Source organism: Citrus sinensis, chromosome 2, assembly GCF_022201045.2.
Source record: "Citrus sinensis cultivar Valencia sweet orange chromosome 2, DVS_A1.0, whole genome shotgun sequence".
NCBI classification, from domain to species: domain Eukaryota; kingdom Viridiplantae; phylum Streptophyta; class Magnoliopsida; order Sapindales; family Rutaceae; genus Citrus; species Citrus sinensis.
Window position 1 is genome coordinate 18,766,045 of NC_068557.1, and position 19,089 is coordinate 18,785,133.

The 19,089-nt window shown below is 34.3% G+C and overlaps 2 protein-coding genes across 5 annotated transcripts; both read right to left on the bottom strand.

Moving 5' to 3' along the window:
• Positions 1 to 544: 544 nt before the first annotated feature.
• On the bottom strand, positions 545 to 6,205 carry LOC102611633 (glutamate receptor 3.4). Of its 3 annotated transcripts, XM_006469628.4 has the most exons (7): positions 5,862 to 6,205; positions 4,951 to 5,348; positions 2,969 to 4,311; positions 2,375 to 2,652; positions 1,906 to 1,937; positions 1,379 to 1,788; positions 545 to 1,238 (listed from the first exon to the last, which is right to left on the bottom strand). In XM_006469628.4, exons 2-7 carry the CDS (start codon positions 5,270 to 5,272, stop codon positions 786 to 788), a joined length of 2,838 nt encoding a protein of 945 aa, XP_006469691.1. In that variant the 5' UTR covers positions 5,273 to 5,348; positions 5,862 to 6,205; the 3' UTR covers positions 545 to 785. The 3 variants fall into 3 exon arrangements, with proteins under 3 accessions (XP_006469691.1, XP_015383006.1, XP_052291041.1); XM_015527520.3 differs by lacking the exon at positions 5,862 to 6,205 and having other exon boundaries at positions 4,951 to 5,849; XM_052435081.1 differs by lacking the exon at positions 5,862 to 6,205 and having other exon boundaries at positions 2,969 to 4,303; positions 4,951 to 5,099.
• Positions 6,206 to 13,099: 6,894 nt separating this feature from the next.
• LOC102611344 (glutamate receptor 3.7) lies at positions 13,100 to 18,794 on the bottom strand. 2 transcript variants are annotated; one of them, XM_052434622.1, is made up of 7 exons: positions 17,956 to 18,794; positions 16,027 to 17,369; positions 15,619 to 15,896; positions 15,494 to 15,525; positions 14,733 to 14,774; positions 14,202 to 14,608; positions 13,100 to 13,773 (listed from the first exon to the last, which is right to left on the bottom strand). In XM_052434622.1, exons 1-7 carry the CDS (start codon positions 18,209 to 18,211, stop codon positions 13,348 to 13,350), a joined length of 2,784 nt encoding a protein of 927 aa, XP_052290582.1. In that variant the 5' UTR covers positions 18,212 to 18,794; the 3' UTR covers positions 13,100 to 13,347. The 2 variants fall into 2 exon arrangements, with proteins under 2 accessions (XP_052290582.1, XP_006469690.1); XM_006469627.4 differs by lacking the exon at positions 14,733 to 14,774 and having other exon boundaries at positions 17,956 to 18,791.
• Positions 18,795 to 19,089: the final 295 nt, after the last annotated feature.

The window sequence follows — 19,089 nt, forward strand, 5'->3', positions numbered from 1 at the left end:
ACTTTTGTTGGAAATTTATTCATGATGTAGACATCTGGACTAATTAATTAATCAATTGAATAATATGGAATCGGGGCTAATAATGCGTTAGGAATAAGAATATTCCTAGTCCTAGATGACAAAACCCAAACTTCGAATGTATTCGGCATAATAAAGTAGAAATTTTGGTACTTTAGACCATTAAAAGTTATAATAATTATTGGTATAGTAGGATCAATGCATCTTGATTTCATTGGAATTGTTTTATAATAATTTACAGTATTTTATGACTCATTTCAAATTTCTATGCTTCGATTTAATGGGCACCGATTGATGTGTCTTCAACCTAGGTTTTTTTTTTTTTTAATTTTATTAATCAAAAAGTAAATAACCAATCATAATGATAGTTAAGATAGATAAATGAAAAACTTTAAAACCATGATTATTATTTCATTTCAGGCATTTGAGAGACAATTTTTCTCATGGTCGTATGCCTCTCACATAGGTTGAAACAAAGCCAAAAATATTTCAAGCATTTCAGTAAAGAAGTGCTTTTATGCCGTGATAAGTATGAAAAACTATCTACATATTCATTCCTTCAATAACCACATGAGGAGTACAAAGCATCATTTTGTAATACAAAATGGTTGGTGATTACACAAGATTTTCTAATGTTCTTCTACAAACTAACCTAAATCTTGGCTTTGAAGAAAGAAGCAGATATATTAGTGTAGATGAATTCGTATTTTGATCATGACGCTAAACAACAAAGAGGAGCAGGGTAAAACCTAAGCAGGAGAATTCGTCTACCCATCAGAGCTCTGGCTAGGCCGTTTGTTATCACTATTCCTCCGTTTAAGAATTTCCTTAATTTCGGCCTCTTTTCTATCTATGAAATCAATTAAGTCCTTGAAGCTAGTTGAGCGGAGTGTACGTCTACCAGATGTAGACGTATCATGTGCAATGTCCTCGGTCTCGATGCTCTCCTCGTCCTCTGAGCCAAACCTGCGAAACTGACCACAGACCCTACAGAAGAAGAAAATAAGAGCGAGGAAGCATGCAATGCCACAAATGAGGAACAGTCCCCAGAAGCTTTTTAGAGAGAGTCGGCTGCCACCTCCGTCAGCTGGGCTGAGGTCCATGGAGCATTCATTATATGTTAACCATTTATTATGGATTTTTTGCAGGTCACCATTTTCTGAGAGTTGAAGAATGGCAGTTGACAAGTCAATTGCCAGAGGAGAGTCTCTTTGGAATGCCTGGCACAAGAAATCATATTTCAGTTTAAGATTAGATTTGCAATAACATATTCATTTCATTTCGTAAACTTTGAAGTCACCAGTGTGCTTGTTGCAGCAGATATGATAATTGACTTGTGGATGAAAATGTTTTTACTTACAAATCCCCATCCGCTTTTTGTAAACTCCTGCCCCACTGTCCTGAATTCACAATTAGTTTTGGACATGAAGAGCTCAATGTAAGGAAGCTCATCAACAATTGCAGCAACCCCACCGCCTTTGGGTCCTCGAGCAAGTGCAATGGAATATTCTTCCATGTTTTTTAACTTTACCAGCCTAGATTCTGCTATTTTGAGCTCATCTACTAGATAGTTCCATGCAAATGACCCATCTTGAACTCCTATTGGCTCAGTACTGGAAATCAAGCTGTCAATCCCTTCAATTTGTGATGTCAGTTGTTGTACTGTGAGGATTGAAGTCAAACTAGCTGTATAGCTTGAATTGATAATCAACACTACAAACAGCCATACAATCAGTACCACCCTTCCCAAGGAACTCACAGTGTTCTCCCCTGCATCAAGTCCAAGCAGCGTTTTAAAACTAGAGAAATATCAGATATCAGTATTAGATGAAAGAACTCATGTTTAGACAAAGAAAGCAGAAAAAAATTGGGCACAAGCAAACATACTGTGTGAGAAAAACATTGTTGAGAAGCTAAACCTGCAAGAATAGAAGCAACTTCAGTATCCTCTCATATACATTAAGCAAAGCAAATAAAAGCCAGTGTAGATTGATGGTAGAGGACGGTTATTCTTTTTTCTTTTTATTTTTTGAAAGTTGGTAGTAGTAGAGGACAGTTTAGGCAGGAAGCTACGCTATTAGAGTTCATATATTTAACTAGAAGTTGAAATTTTCAAATATTTGCTTTAGTTATTGTCTTATATAATCTATACACTGCCCAACTGCTGATTTCCAGTAGTAACACAGCAGCATATGGCATAATCATATAATAATGGTTTTCACTGTGTGTTTTATAAGGAATTTCCAAGGTTGTTAGGCATTTGCCTTGTCAACTGCCTAGAGGATTTGGTCTGGTGAAACATTCAATTGTTCTAGTTAAATCAGAGAGCTTTTCATCAAAGTTAAATAACACTTACCAGAAGATAGTTACAAGTTGCTGACTAGGAGGACCACGGAATTCATTATTGAACCGATGCTCAAGAATCCAAACAACGGCTCCCACGAAAAGAAAGAAGCCTCCAGTGACGAGCCACATTGGTATAGTAAAAGGCTTGAGAAAAGCCCAAGGACTAGACTTTAACTTTTGAACTGGAGCAACAACAACAAGACCAGATTCCATGTAAGGCTGTGTAAAATCCACAAGCTTTGTCCGATTTGTAACAATCGTGATGTCACCAACAGCTGCATCAAATTTCTGAGGAAGAAATGAAGGAATTCAAGATAATTACCAGAATTTAGTCACCCAGCTAGGGCCAAGGCCAAGCAAAATACAAGCATGCATTGATGCATACATAAAAAACCTAGGTTCTGAAAGCCAAAATTGAATATCAGAATACGCAGCTCAATAGCTCCTACAAGGGAAACATAATACTGATGCTTTACCCGTTCACCAGGTCAACAATACCGTAGATCTATTCAGAAATAAGTACTTTTTTTGGATAGCAAACAGTTCAGATATAAGTTAGACCACTACTTGATTGAAGTAAACAATGATGAAGCAAGAAACTCACATTCAGGGCAACCTGTTGCACAATGTCATTGTAGATCGGGTTTCTCTTCCCATTTCCATACATTATATAGTTGTGTGGGACAGGATAAGGAAGCAAGTTTACTGCTGCTTCAAATACATCAATACAGTACCCTTTCACCCCCGGAGGGCTCTTGTCTTTAGCCACAAATTCATTATAACTTACTCGGTTAGGCACCGCAATTCTTAATGGCATCCCATTGTTAGGGAACACCCATCCCCGAGGTGTTGCCGTAATTTCACCAGGCCATATTACACTGTAAAGATGTCGATTACTGGAAGAATTAGGAGGCTTTGTATATAAGATCTCTGGAGCAACAACAGAGAGACCAGAATAATTTGACCAATAACCAATCCTCCGTGACCCAGTTCCACCAATGTTAAGGACATCATAAGCTGGATTAACTAAATTCTTATCAGCATCAAATCTAATCTCACCACTTAGACCTGTGAAATTCATCCTCAACAAAGTCTGGAGAAACTGTTGGCCTCCATCAAAAACACGGAGGGAGGATAAGTTCAGCATGCTTCCATTTGTGTCATGTAACTTTGGGTCATTAGAGAAAGTAAATTTTCCCCCTTCATTTAACAAGGCATCAAGAGCATGGGCGACTAACCAAACAGAATCATACGCATACAGCGCGTAAGAATTAAAACCCGAAGGACTATTCTCTTTGTACTTGAGGTTCTTCCACCTGGAAATGAAATTCTTTTTAAGATCCGTATCTGGGGTGTGATGGCGGAGAGCAACAACTCCTTGTAAGAGGTTCATTGTGTCAATATCAACTGGTTCCGTTGAATCTAAAACAGAAGGAAGCCAATCTGTAGCAATCCAAACATAGCTACCGGCTGTCATCCCAAGACTTTTTGCGACTGAGAAAATTGTCAAACCAGTATCTGGATTAACATGTACAACAAAAACTCGTGATTCCATCAGGTTTGCACCAACTAACAAGCTATTAATTGCACTTCTGGAGGCTCCAGGACTGAAGGGAGCCTTGTAAGAAATCTTGGCACGCTTCTTTGACAAGGCATCACCCAATACAGAAATCCCATTTCTGCCATAATCATCATCTACAAAGATGGCAATCACCTCCCTCCATCCATAGTACTCGACTAAATCAGCAACTGCATGCATCTGATAATAGTCACTTTGTGTTGTTCGAAGGAAATAGGGGTATTGCAGAGAAGTGAGAGTGGGGTCTGTTGCTCCAAACGACAGAAGTGGTACATTGAGTTCATTGACAACATGGGAGATTACATGAGCTATTCCAGAGGATTGTGGACCAATTGCAGCAACCACTTCATTTTCCATAAGCTGCAAAGCTACATGGCAAGGACACCCATCAAAATTTATCTTTCTATTCTTCTAGGGAGAGAAGCAAAGCAGAATTACTTCACTTTTAATCTAAGACTTCAATTAACAAAGGCAATGACAATGAAATCATAGATAGTTTCAGTGGTTGAAGAAGCACCCATCAAAATTCATCTTTACATCTAGTTCATAAATGGTTCTACGTGGCAGGAAATGTCAAACAGTAATAACTTAATAAAAAAATTTTAAAAATACATCATGTGACTTTGTCCTGTCAACATGAGTTGGTCTGGTATATTACTTTGCAATAATACAATCTGCTGGTGCAGAAAGCAACAAAAGCAACTACTAAATCTAAAGTATAATCAGACCCAAAGCTAAGTATCAAAGTGACTTCCCATGACAAAGGGCAACAATTAACCCATATGGAAATTGTAACCTAAATTCAGACAGAGTGACAGCCATAGATAAGTTCAGCACACAAAATGAACTACTATGACTGATTTGCAAGTTCAAAGACAAATACTTTCCCTTTGATTTATGTTCTGCATATGCAATGAAGAACTCCTAGAACTAAGAGAACAGTCTAACTCAATATCCTCAGGGAAAGGCGGCTATAACAGAATTAAAAAATTGATTCCAGAAATTACCTTCCATAGTCCCAACAAATCCACTGCAATTTGTATCACGAATAACGAAATTTAATGTCGTCCCTGGAAGAATACTGGGATCAGAATTAACATCATCAACTGCAGCTGCAATTGCAGGTCCTGCTGCCCTCCCTATGACTGAATCATAAGTAAACAAAGCTCCAATCCTCACAGAGCTTGGCCTTGAAGACGAAGACGATACATTCCCATTTCCAGTTCTACCAATTACTTCCATGGGTACCCACATAGAAAAAACAATAAAGAACAAGATTTTTCCTCTTGTTGTGATATGGCAAGGCTTAGGAATTAAGAATCCCACCATTTTTAATAAAAGTTTGAAATTAACTGATTAATTCTTCTGCTCCAACTAGCATTTGTTCAAAAATAACAACCAGCACCTGCCAACAATGTCAGAGTGAACATGGATTCCAACAATCCAGTTATCAGATAAATATTGAAGCCATGGAATCAAGAAAATCATATAGTATGATTCTACTAAAAGAAGCATGGATTCTCAAACCGTGAAATTCTAAAAAAAGAAAAGAGAAAAAAAAATGGAACTTGAAGCATTAAGTAGGCTCTCTCAACTTGAAGCCTAGACAGCTCTGCCCATAAGAGAAACCATAAAATTGAAAGTCAAAAAAATATACAAGAAATTGTTAAAGAAACTACCCATATATAATATATAATATTGGCTTGACCATGGCAATGACAGCCACTAAAGGAGGAAAAAAATATTAAAATAAAAGAACAAGTTGGAACACAAACATAAGTTGGAGAACAAACATTCAAGTCTACAGCAAAACCCACATGCAAAGGATATATATATATATATATATAGGGAAAAAAAAATACCAACTTACGAACAAATCAAGAAGAAGAGTGGTAGTGGCTTGGGTTCAGGGATTTACCTGACTGAGCAAAGGCAAGCGAAGCTTTGAACAGTTGAGCCCATGATATAAATAAGCTTAAAAGACGCACACAACACAACAACAAAGTATTCACAATCACATTCCAACCACTAAGTAAAGACTAAAGAGAGTTTCAAAGCTAACAAATAGTCTTGCAAGAGTAAGCAAGGTATGATTCTATTTGCCCAACAATAGTCTAGGGCCTAGGCTGTAACCTTTTCATTTTTTAAATTGACTAATTTTTTAGCCTTCTACTTCTACCAGTGAGATACTTTAGTTTATATGTCATGGATCATGACATAATACTTTGTACATATGTCCTGAGACAAGACATAATAATTGAATTAAATTTTTTTTCTTTTTATAAAAATTTATCACATCATCCTTGCGTATCTCACTCGTTGGATGGCTTTCCTGTATAATTAATTACTATATTCTGGATTTCAAACTCAATAGAGTAAATAAAAAATAAAAGAGTATTATGTGAAATCCGCCAAGCGACAAGGGCCAAGTGTGAGAGTGTGAAACATGTGGTTTCTATGCTTCTGTGCCGTGCAAAATGTTTAATAAATGTTCTCCCAGTAAAAGCCAAGAAAGTGGGGCCCAAATGTTGAGATTTGTTGGCTCTTTAACTTTTCAAGTCAGATTGTTTACCAGCTTTCATTTTCCATACATGTATGTATGAGTATGTATGAGTGTGATGCAATGGTGCTTATGTAATTTGTGTAGCTTACCAAATGGACAATGGGCTCCCACCAAATTTTTGAACTAGTGACTGGAATCTTGAATAGAGATCGCAAGATAACAATTTTTTTTCAAGTCTCATCGCATTCTGATAGTAACATACATATTGATAGAATTGTCTTTGTGGTCAAGTGATACGTCTCTCATTTCAAATTAATATTCTAGATTAGCTTTAATTGCTGTTGTGCATATCTTTAAGAATAATTCAAATAACACAAAATGATGGAAACCTTTCGCAGCCCGGCAATTCTCTCTATCACCCTTAAAAAATGCACTAATTTAGTTGCATAAAATTATCACTTCATACCATGGCTTTTCCCGTAATCAGTTTGTTGCATGGTCCAAAACTGAGCAGTTTATTTTATCATATTTGGGGGAGCTCCCGAAGGGTGCCATTTGCTTGCTTTGTTTCCACATCCAGGGACACGTGGAGTGCATGGAATGGGGGATGTATGTTACAGAATCTGTAACGTAGACTTCTCCATATTTGGGTAGTTGCCATGGAGAAAAGTAAAAAGATAAAGAAATGATGGTGCTAATCAAGCGGTCTGACTGTGTGAGAGAGATTATATTAAAGGGAAATTTACACTCGTCCACCTGTTTGTTTTGCCTTTTTTAAAAATACACAAACACTTTTTTTTTTTTCAGTGCGCCACCTGAAATTTGCTTTTTGTTGCATTTTTCCACTTCCGTCTAATTTCCGTTAGTAGATTTAACGGAATGTTAACGAAATGACCTTTTTACCCCTCAAAATTACAATTTAACCCAAAATAAATGGAAATTGGAGATAAATTGGATGTATTTAAATTTTTTCAAAGGTGGATGCTAGAAATTGGAGGAAAATAGTGTTTGTTGCTTGCTAAATTTAGAAAATTTATATTTATTTTTTTGAAAGAGAAAAAATAAATACAAATTTTCTAAATCTAGCAAGTAATAAACACTATTTTCCTCCAAAAAAATAAATACAAATTTTCTAAATTTAGCAAGCAACAAACATTATTTTCCTCCAATTTCTAGCATCCACCTTTGAAAAAAAATTAAATCCATCCAATTTATCTCCAATTTCTATTTATTTTGGGTTAAATTGTAATTTTGAGGGGTAAAAAGGTCATTCCGTTAAATTTGCTAACGGAAATTAGACGGAAGTGGAAGAATGCAACAAAAAGTGAACTTCAGGTGGCGCGCTGAAAAAAAAAAAAGTGTTTGTGTATTTTTGAAAAAGACAAAACAAACAGGTGGACGGTTGTAAATTTCCCTATATTAAATGCTGTGAAGCTCTAGATTTCCTCTTCTAGCAAGCAACATTGCAACCATGTGACTGAAAAGAATAAAATTTTAATAACTGCGAGAGCTTTAATAATAAAATACAGTGACATTGGTGAATCAAACAATTTACTTTAAGAAGATTGAAATTGACACCAGCTTTATGAAAGTTTGTGATTGGCTTTACAATATTTTCCAGGTTGGGGAAGATCACGCTCTCTTCAAATTGGGAAAAGAGAATGCAGAGAAATTTATTAACTAAATTCCTTTCAAGTCACAAAATTGTTGATTTATTACTTGGAAATTTTAAATTAAAGAAATTGGTTGAATTTTAACGATGACACATGCTTTGAAAAAAAGAGAGAGATGGAATGACATGTCTATTTATTTTTTATTTTTCTGTTTGAACTTGCTTTTGGTGTCTGGTTATAAAAGTGATAGGATTGCGTCTTGAAAATGATAGAAATATAATTTATTTTTCTGTTTCTTTTTTTATGTTGAAAAGTTCATTGAAATTATTGTCAATAGGGGAATAATTATTGCTTGAATGAAATAAATGGCAGTAGCAACATGAGTGACAGCATTAGCACTAATGCTTGAAGATATTGACAGTAGCACAATTGTTTTAAATATAATTAAGATATTTAGGCAGTATTTATTTTTTTATCTGAAATTTAATGAGTGTGAATTTTTTTTTAAAGTTTGAATTGGTCTAAATATGAATATTTGATTAAAATATTTTTTTTTAGATATCTGAATATAAATGACATGTTGTTTATTTTTATAGATAAAAAAATCTTAAATATAGTTATTTGACATTTATATCCTTACAAATTAAAAAAAATAAATTTTATAGTTTAAGAAATAAATATATTTTATAGAGACATTTTTAGAATATAATATTTATTTCTGATTCAAACCTTCTTGCATCCAAATAAAAATCATAAAATTATACTTTTTCTATTCATATATGAATGTCTGAAAATTAGACATAAATTTCAAATAAATAAACAAGAAAATTAAAGGTTTGAAATAAAAAAAATTAGATTTCAGACGTTTAACAAATAACCTCTTATTTATGATATGAGTTGAATTAAAAAATATGACAATAAATTTGTCATTTCAATATGGATCATGAGCTTTTTTCATACAAATGAACAAATTTTATTCTTATTAGGAAGACATAAAAACTTAAGAATCTGAATTATCATCTCTTTTTATAGTTTCTCATTAATTATTTTGTAATATGTTCTCAACAAGAATGTGCTTACTTTATATCGAATGTATGTTGCAAGATTGAAAGTTTGCCATTATTGTACTACAAGATTTCATTTCCATTTGGGTAGTGGGAAAGCATAATTTCCAGCCCAAAAGAATAAGAAATACCAAAACTACATTGCCCATGTTATCAAATAAGATAACAAAAGCATAAAATCAATTCTGTTTGCTGATGTTTGATGTTTGATGACACGAAGGTCTTTCTTTTTTTTTTTATGATAAAAAGATGGAGAGAAATTTATGTAAGCCAGTCCTATTATTATATAGGGTGAGGTGGTAGGATCAGCCACTAACGTATTGCTAAATGACATAATAATCGGATCCTATTATAAGACTTATTATTTATTTATATTAAATTTTAGTCGATCCAATGTGAGATTCGCTTAAAATCCCAATATAAAATCTATTGTGTTATCAAATAACAGACCCTTAAATTGCAAAGATGTTCTATTTGGTGAGCACGAGATTCTAAAGATAAGCTTCACATTTAATTTGGTCCTACTTTGTACGTCAACATTAATTACTACCATCAACTAAAACGGGGTTGGCACAAAGAATTATTTTTCCTGATATTATTCGTTGGCATATAATTTATGGGTCCAGTTATGGTGCTGCAGTTGTATGGTATTATAGATGGATCCAGTCATTGAATTTAGCTTTGGTGATAACTGTGGGTTAGATCCAATAATTAGATTTAGTTGTGGAACCATACAACTGTTGTACCATACAACTGTAGTACCATAAATTTATCCTAATTTATGACATTTAAAACTGGCATAACATAATTTTTTTTTTAATATTATATACAATACAACCTTTCTGATATAGATTATAAGGTCAGTGATGAGAAAAGATATATAAAGAGAGTTTCTAATAAAGTGAAATACAGTTAATTTAATGGTGCAACGAATTTGAATTAAAAGCATAAGTGAATCAAATCAATTGATGCAATAAATTTTCTACTTCAAGGAATCAATTAATTTGTAATTGATTTTTAATAAGTTAAATTAAAGTTAAAGAGTTACCGTGTTGATTGAAGTACAACAAATAAGACTTTGATTTCAGTTCATTAGCACCAAGAGAAAGGAAATTATTCCTTAATCTTTAAACTATTATTATTTTTACATCTCTCTACAATGATATGATTTCCAAATAATTGTGTTTAGGGAATATTTCGGTATTATTAACTACAATATTGCAGTTTTCTTATATTCTGGAGGTAATTTGCGTTAGAGCTCGTTAGCAAACACTTTCGAGTGTACAAATAAATCCTTAAGGAAAGTATAATACACGCCTCAAAACCATTGACCTGTTATATACATTTTTTTTTCTCTTTTCTTCAACAATATTTCCAACATGTAAATGTACCATTAAAGATCAAAAATTGCAAAGCCCAAATTTAAAATATGCACTTAAGCCTAACATGAGAAAGAGTAGTGACATTTGACTCTTAAATTTCTCACACTAACCCCCATTTTTTTCCATTTTAATTTAAAATGTCTCAAATACCCACTAAAATAACTTGAAGTTTCTAATTTTACCATTTTTTCTCTCTCTCCTTTCTCTGATTCTCCCCCACTTTCCTTCATCTTCGTTTTAGTCAAAAATTGAGAATTAACATATTTTCTTGATCATATCCTTATTCTCATGGTCCCTCTTCAGCTTCTATATCAATTAAAGGGAAAGATTACAAACGATTAAAGATTAAGTTCTAACATGTTATAACATTTTTTCCCCCGAGTGCTAACATATCCGGCTTGAAGAAGTGAGCAAAAAAAAAAGAGTTTGAGATCAAGATGAAAGTGGTGCATAAATAATAATAATTTTTAAAAAAAAAACTACATTTCCACTGATTGTTGGGAAGAGAAGTGGATCGTGCCCGGTTCCAAGAAGACAAGTAGTGGGTGTGAGTGCCACAAAATCATACAAAACGGCAAGGGCCAATGAGCGGGATTTATTAGATATCTCTTGTGAATTTTCAAAAGGAAGTGATTATATTATTACATCAAAATGTGATGGTATGGTACCGGTACCACTATGTGGTGCCTAGTTATAAATGAACAACATCAGATGTCTAAATAAAGAGTTTTTTTTTTCTTTTCTTCCCTAATTGATTTGATAACTACTGACTTGACAATTTCATTCGGGGGCAACTCCAGTACATGCATTGCATGCATGTATCTTATACATGCATAAAAAACTACCGTTGGATTAAATAGAGTGGATCCAATGGCTGAGATTCATCTTAGTGTTAAATAATAAAAAAATTTGCAAGAAATGGAAACCTATAAAACCAGTAACTTGAAACTTTGGACCACTAAATATGAAACACATACCACTAATGTTGATATTAGAACCATTAAATTTGAAACCAAAGTAACTTAAAATTTTGGGCAACGAACATGAAACTTGGGATCATAAGCTTGCAATCGTAAGAATCATACAAATTATGAACCAATAAATATGAAACAACTACCATTAATCTTGATATTAGGACCATTAAACTTGAAACTTAGGGCAATGAATATGAAACTTGAGATCATTAACTTACAATCCTAAAAATCATACAAATCATGTACCAATAAATATGAAACAACTACCATTAATATTGGTATTAGGATCATTAAACTTGAAACCAAAGTAACTTAAAACTGAGAGCAAATGAGCAATGAACATGAAACTTGGGTTCATTAACTTGAAACCCTTAAAATCATGCAATTAATGGACCAATAAACATGAAACGCCTATCATTAACTTGATATTGGGACCATTAAACTTGAAACCAAATGAACTTGAAACTTAAGATAATGAACATGAAACTTATTATCATTAATTTACAACCTTGAGAATCATGTAATTAATAGACTAATAAACATGAAGCACATATCATTAACTTAATACCGAGACCATTAAACTTGAAACCAAAGAAACTTGAAAATGAGTGCAATGAACATGAAACTTGGAATCATTAACTTACAACCCAGAAAATCATATAATTAATGGGTCAATAAACATGAAACACCTACCATTAACTTGATACTGAGACCATTAAACTTGAAACCAAAGGAATTTGAAACTGAGGGCAATGAACATAAAACTTATGATCATTAACTTGCAATCCTAAAAATCATGCAATTAATGAGCCAATAAACATGAAACATCTACTGTTAACTTGATATTGTGACTATTAAACTTGAAATTAAATGAACTTGAAACTGAGGGCAATGAATATAAAACCTATGATCATTAACTTGCAACCCTGAAAATTATGCAATTAATGAGCCAATAAACATGAAACACCTACCATTAAGTTGATACTCGGACCATTAAAATTGAAACCAAAAGAACTTGAAACTTAGGGCAATGAACATGAAATTTGGGATCATTAACTTGCAGTTTTGAGAATCATGTAATTAATAGATCAATAAATATGAAACACCTATTATTAACTTGATACTGAGACCATTAAACTTGAAACGAAAGGAATTTGAAACTGACGACAATGAATATAAAACTTAGAATTATTAACTTGTAATCTTGGAAATCCTGATAAACATGAAATCCCTTCTATTAACTTGATACTCAGACCATTAAACTTGAGATTAATTTTTTATTATTATAAAACTAATTTTTTTTATTATGTGACCTTTATTATTAAAATAATAATAATTTTATTATTAAAATAATAATAATTTTATTATTATTATATTTATTATATTATTTCATAATTTTTTAATCATTTAAGGAGCAACTGTTTGCTCCAAGTTTTTTTTTTCTTTTTTTTAATGTTTGGCTGCCAAGTGGCAACCAAACAATGACAATGTTTTTTTTAATTTTTTTATTCCTCGCATGTATGTGATATTATAGCAAAGGCCATTTCATCATCCTCTTAATAGTACTCACGACTGAATCCGTTACGCATAGGACAAGAAAAGAAAATTGAAAATAACAAGTTGAGAAAACTAGAATGCTCTTAATTTTAATTTTGAGTCTTAAGCAAAATTTTAATGCAATGCTACAAGCCTACATATACATCAGCAACAGTGCTATTTACAATTTTGCATGCTTTATGAATTCTGGGAAGTAATATGTATATAAGATGATATATATATACAGAAACTTATCAAGATTCTCTTTCAGTAGTAGTCTCTAAATTGCACAATAGTACGGCTGGTCCTCCAATTTCCTTCAAACATGTACATTATCTTCCTGAACTCCCATGAACTTGAGGATAATCACATTGAGTAAACATTTTCTTGATAGCTTCTTCCTTCTCATCAATGAAGTCAAAGAAATTAAAGACAGCCTTAGAGTAGCGGGTACTAAATGAACTGGAGGATGAAGGTGAGTGTGGGTGCATCTGCTGTTGTTTGTAACGGACATATTGGCAAACCATCCTTAGGAGAAACACTAGAAAAGCAGTGAAAGTGATGGTACCACATAGAAGATATAGACCCCAGAAGCTGATTAAACGAAGTTGGTGCGGCTCGGAATGCTGTCTCCTCTCTTCTGGACAGCCCTCTTTACAAAACCACTTCTCATGAAGCTTCTGAAGCATTCCATTTTCAGAAAGTTTCAAGATTGCTGTGGACATGCCTACAGCAAGTGGAGAATCCCGTTGGAAAGCCTGATTCATTGCAATGAAAAAAGTTATAAGTTGTAAAAAGAACACTACCATAACAGTGAAAGAGATCGTGAGCACATTCTAATCAATTCATGAGTAGAAACGTCTAGGCTTAAATACATATATACCGTAAACAGCACATTCATGCATTCCCATTCTACATCATGGATCCCTAGAGTGTAAAATTGATAAAAGAAAATAAAAGTGGAATAAAGCTAAAACAATAAGCATCTTCTGTTTTAGTTTGTCACCAGCTTTCTCTGTTAAAAGAGAAAGGGGGTTGCAAACCCACATTTATGAAAAATTTCAGATCACCACATATAGAGAAATCTTGTATATGCAAAAATTACCTATTGCCCAGATTTTCAGAATATAATGCAATGTCTAAATGTATAAAATCCATTCTTTTGCTTGTAAAAGAAGCTACTTACAAATCCCCATCCACTTCTGGTAAATGGTTGCCCAATAATCCCAAAATCAGTTTGGTTTGACAGAAACAACTGCACATATGGAAGCTCATCTACGATAGCTGCTACCCCTCCATTCCTTGGCCCTTGCCGGAGAGCTCTTTCGTAATCTTCTGGGGAGCCAAGAGAAATGAGTCTTGACTTTTGTATGCGAAGACTGTCCGAAAGATAGCTATAAGCAAAAGAACCCACTTGGTACCCAATTGGCCAGTCATTCGTAATTAAGCTCTCAATTCCCTTAACAGAAGTTGAGAGCTGCTGGACTGTAAGAATTGAACTCAAGCTTGCAGTGTAGCTTGAAGTTATCACCATCAATAGGAAAAGCCACACCACCATCACAAACCGTCCCAGTGAGCTTACAGTAGCTTCCTCTGTGATTTAACAGGGAAAAAAATTGAATATCTATCATATTTTAAATGAGAATGATCTGAAAATAGTCACAACTCAGGACTATAATAAGAGAGGATTAAAAAGCAAAAAATACATCCTTGTTACCTTTTCTTTTCAGTTTATTAAGAATGTGTTTACATACCAATACTACACACAAACCAAGAAGATGATATTAGGAACAAAACTAACATTCTAAACCCACATTGCTTGGAACTCTGGCTAGAAATATTATATTGTGAGCACAATAAATTATAATATAACTGAACAGAAAACAGCTACCTAAAATGGCAAGCGAAATCTGATTAAGGACGAAAACAGATAACAAGCATGAATCAGAGAAGCAAAGCAAAGTTACAACAGTAACAGAAACATAAACCAAATCAGAAAACCCGAGACCTGTACCCAACAGCTTCCTTAAAACAAATTTGCCACCGACTGTCGGGTGCTTTAGGTTTGAATGGCAATTGTTTCTAAGGATACAATGGGAACGAAACAATTTCAGCACCACCTTTGAATTGTTTATGTGTTTCATGTGTGGCAAGTTGTGCATTTCAATGGAAATCTAAACTTTAACAAAATTAACAATAGTGCCTTACAAGTCAGTAGTGCAAACATGAAATTTTACAGACAAATTTGTTAATAAAATTAACAATGTAGATAAGGAATTGTGTAAATTACGGAGTTAGTCAACATTTTCAGTTACAGACTAAGGACAGAATAGATAATATCAAGCCCAAGGATGCCTTGATCTTAGATTATCACTGCTATTTTACTGACAGATGGACAAAGCAAGTAAAAACAAAGAAAGAAAGAGAAGGGGAAAAAAAAAATCATTACTGACTACAAAAGCCAAAGCTTTTACTTACGATTTGTCTTAAACAATGTTGAGAAACTGAACCTGAAACATGAAAAGGATTAAATAAGTTTACAGATTAGTCCTCCGAGAGAGACAATTGATTTCATCTCTGAACATTCTACTGAAAGGACTTACAAAAACATTGTGGCAATCTGTCTTCTAGGAGGACCTCGAAAATCATCATTGACTCGATGCTCAAGAATCCAAATAACAACTGCAATCATCACGAAAGAAGCTGCAGTGACACACCACATCTCCACTGTAAATGGCTTGAGAAATACCCAAGCACTTGCTTTGTGATTGTTAATAGGAGCCACGATGACAAGACCGGTAGAAATATAAGGCTGAGAAAAATCCACAATTTTTGTTCGATTTGTGACAATTGCAATGTCCCCAACAGCTGCATCAAACACCTGAAACCACAGTTTCAGGGAAAAAGAAAAAAGAAAAAAAAAAGATATTCTCATCAAATTCATCTGCCAACAAATCTGCCCTTTTGCAATTCTTATTTTGAAATTTATTAAGACAAAGCGATCTACTTACATCATTTGCAACCATTTTCACAAGCCCATCATAACTAGGATTAGACAGACCATCACCAAAAAGCTCAAATTTGTAAGGCACATCATATGGGACTAGTTTCAGTGCTTCAAGGAAAATATCAATACAGTATCCTTGGACTTTATGACTATCGTGCTCCTCTGTAACAAATCCAACAAAGCTGGCTCTCCTTGGCACTCCAATTCTCAATGGTCTTGCATTATCTGCAATTACCCAACCGCGTGGTGTCTCAGTTTTTCCACCAGGCCAAGTAATATTTTGAAGCTTCCAATCGAGTTGGGAATGACTAACATTTTTCCCTTTAAGAGTTTCCGGGGGTAAAACTGAGAAACCAGAACCATCAAACCAATAACCAACCCTGTGAATTTCCATCTTGTCAATGTTAATGACATCATAACCACGACTCACTATGTTCCTATCTTGATTAAACTGAACTTGACCACTTAAACCTGTGAAGTTTGTCTGCAATAATTTCCTGAGTAGAAACGTCCCACCATCAAATACTTTGAGCTGTTCTAGTTGAACTCTAGTAGCTTTTGAATCAGGTAACTCATGACTGGCAGAAAAAGTGATGTTGTGTTCATTTATAAACTTATCAATTGAGCGTGCAACTGCCCAGACTGTATCATAAGCATAAAGCCCATAGGTATTCAACCCAGCACTCACTAATCCTTTCTGCTGCATCCCACTCCAGCGAGATAAAAATGCCTTCTTAGGGATGGAATCAGGAGTATGTTGACGAAGCCCGACTACCCCTTGGAGGATTCGGAGAGAAGTTTGATTCATTTTAGAGAAAGATTCTAAGGTAGCAGAAAGCCAGTCTGTTGCAAGCCACACATAGTTGTTGGTCATCATTTGAAGTTTTTGGGCTGTAGTAAAGATTCTCAGTCCAGGATCAGGACTAACATGAACAACATAAACACGAGGACCAAGTGGTTTGGAGTTATTGAGCAAAACTGTAATGTCATGCTGATTAAATTGGACAGGCAAAGGCAGTTTATATGAAACCTTTGCCATGTTCTTCTCAAGCATATTACTTAAAGCAGATATGCCATTCCTTCCATAATCATCATCTACATAAATGGCAATAACTTCTTTCCACCCATAAAAGTCGATCAAATCTGCCATAGCAGCCATTTGTTGGGAGTCACTTTGGGTGCTTCGGATGAAATAAGGAAATTGGAGCGCTGACAAAGTTGGATCAGTTGCAGCAAATGAAACAAGGGGCACTTTGAGACCATTGGCAACTTCAGATATCATATGAGCTATTGAGGAGGACTGAGGGCCAATTATGGCCACCACCTCTTTCTCAATTAGTTGAAAAGCTGCCCAAAGAATCAAAAGTTTCCATGAAATAATTAGTTTGCAACAAACCCCAATCCCTTGTTCAGAACCATGAATACAAATATTTATTAATTCCAGGAAAAAAGAAGAAATGAAGAATATGTTAATCAATAATCAGCAAGCATAGCAGAAAGCAAAGAAATTGAACTTGAACATAAGAATAACTGCTCTATGTGAATACACACGATCACACTAGAAGCTCATAAAGGAATTCAAATGGACGGAAACTTCAGTTTCAGTAAATATGATGTAGAAAAGCAAAATTATGCAAGTGATGAGCTAAGTCAAAATCTGATAGAATTGCACACGTACAGTTAAAAAATCTAAAGGGGTTCACAGATAACAGATTCCTCACAAAATAAAATGGACATAAGAAATTGTCTCTCAAGAAGAAACTGATTAGAAATCAAATTAAGTTAATAATCTTTGCATCAACATAATTATTCATTACAAATGCTAAAAACCATCAAGAGAGTGCCATCATATCAAAAATTCTGCAAAACTTTAATCCAAGCATCCACAAGAAAAACAAAAAATGTAAATTCAAGCAAGAGATATTAAAGTCACCTTCAATGGAACCCATGAAGACATTGCACTTGACATCTCTCATGAACAATTTCAACTCAGTCCCATTGAGAATCATTGGGTCCGCATTAACATCAGAAACTGCCGCTTCTATTGCCACCTTTGCAGCTCTACCAATAACCGAATTAAAAGTAAAAATTGCACCAATGTTCACAACTGCAGGCCTTTGGCAGCAAACAATGCCCCCAAAAACTACCAACATGAAAACAGACAGCGGCACAAACACAAGATATCTCATTGTTGGACAAAATCAACCCAACAACACAGAACTTGTACACTAAGCTAACCTGCTAAGGTTTCACATACATAAAAGAATTGACAGAAGTAGACAAAGAACTAAATCACTTATGCCCAGATTAATTCTAATGAATTAAAGACTTACTATAAGAGTAAGTTCAATAACGAACTGAAAATGAACTGCCAACTACCCAGTTAAGGATATTTTTTTTGTTAATTTATTCCAGCAAGGTAACTACTTTAGTACATGAATGCTCATTTCCCAAATATCATGCAACTTGGGTTTGGTGAGGACATTATTGACGCCTGCTAGTCATAAAAAAAGAAAGAAACTTGTGAAAAATATGTTTCAAGAAAAGAGACTTTTATTCAACACTAAATCTTGCTGGAGTCGTGGAAAAATGGGTACCCGAAAAAAGAATGGAAACAGCCAAAAATTTATCTGGACAAAGGCTTCTGCCTTGTTTGATTGATTAGATGAACAATACCCCTTGTGTCTCATGTGTTTGATTCTTTCTGTAATAATTCACCACAACTTTAGATAGATCAGAATTGACCATACAGGTTTTGCGAACTGGAATCTAGTGTCTAAGGGGTCAATGGTACAGAAACCTGGGCCACTTTCGTCAATCACGGAACCCGTCAATATCACAGATGATTCAATCTTATCTTAATATTTATCAGGTCAGCTTGCTGACATTATTAACCAAGTTATTTAGAAAAATAAAATTTCATGGACCTCCCGTAACAGATGCTGAAAATACAGAAAAGTCTCGACAGTCCCAAGCTTCATCAAAGTTGTCCTTAAAACACCCATTTTCTAATTTCTATTGTAATGTAACCATCGTGCCCCTCTTTCTAGTGGACGAAGAGATAAGA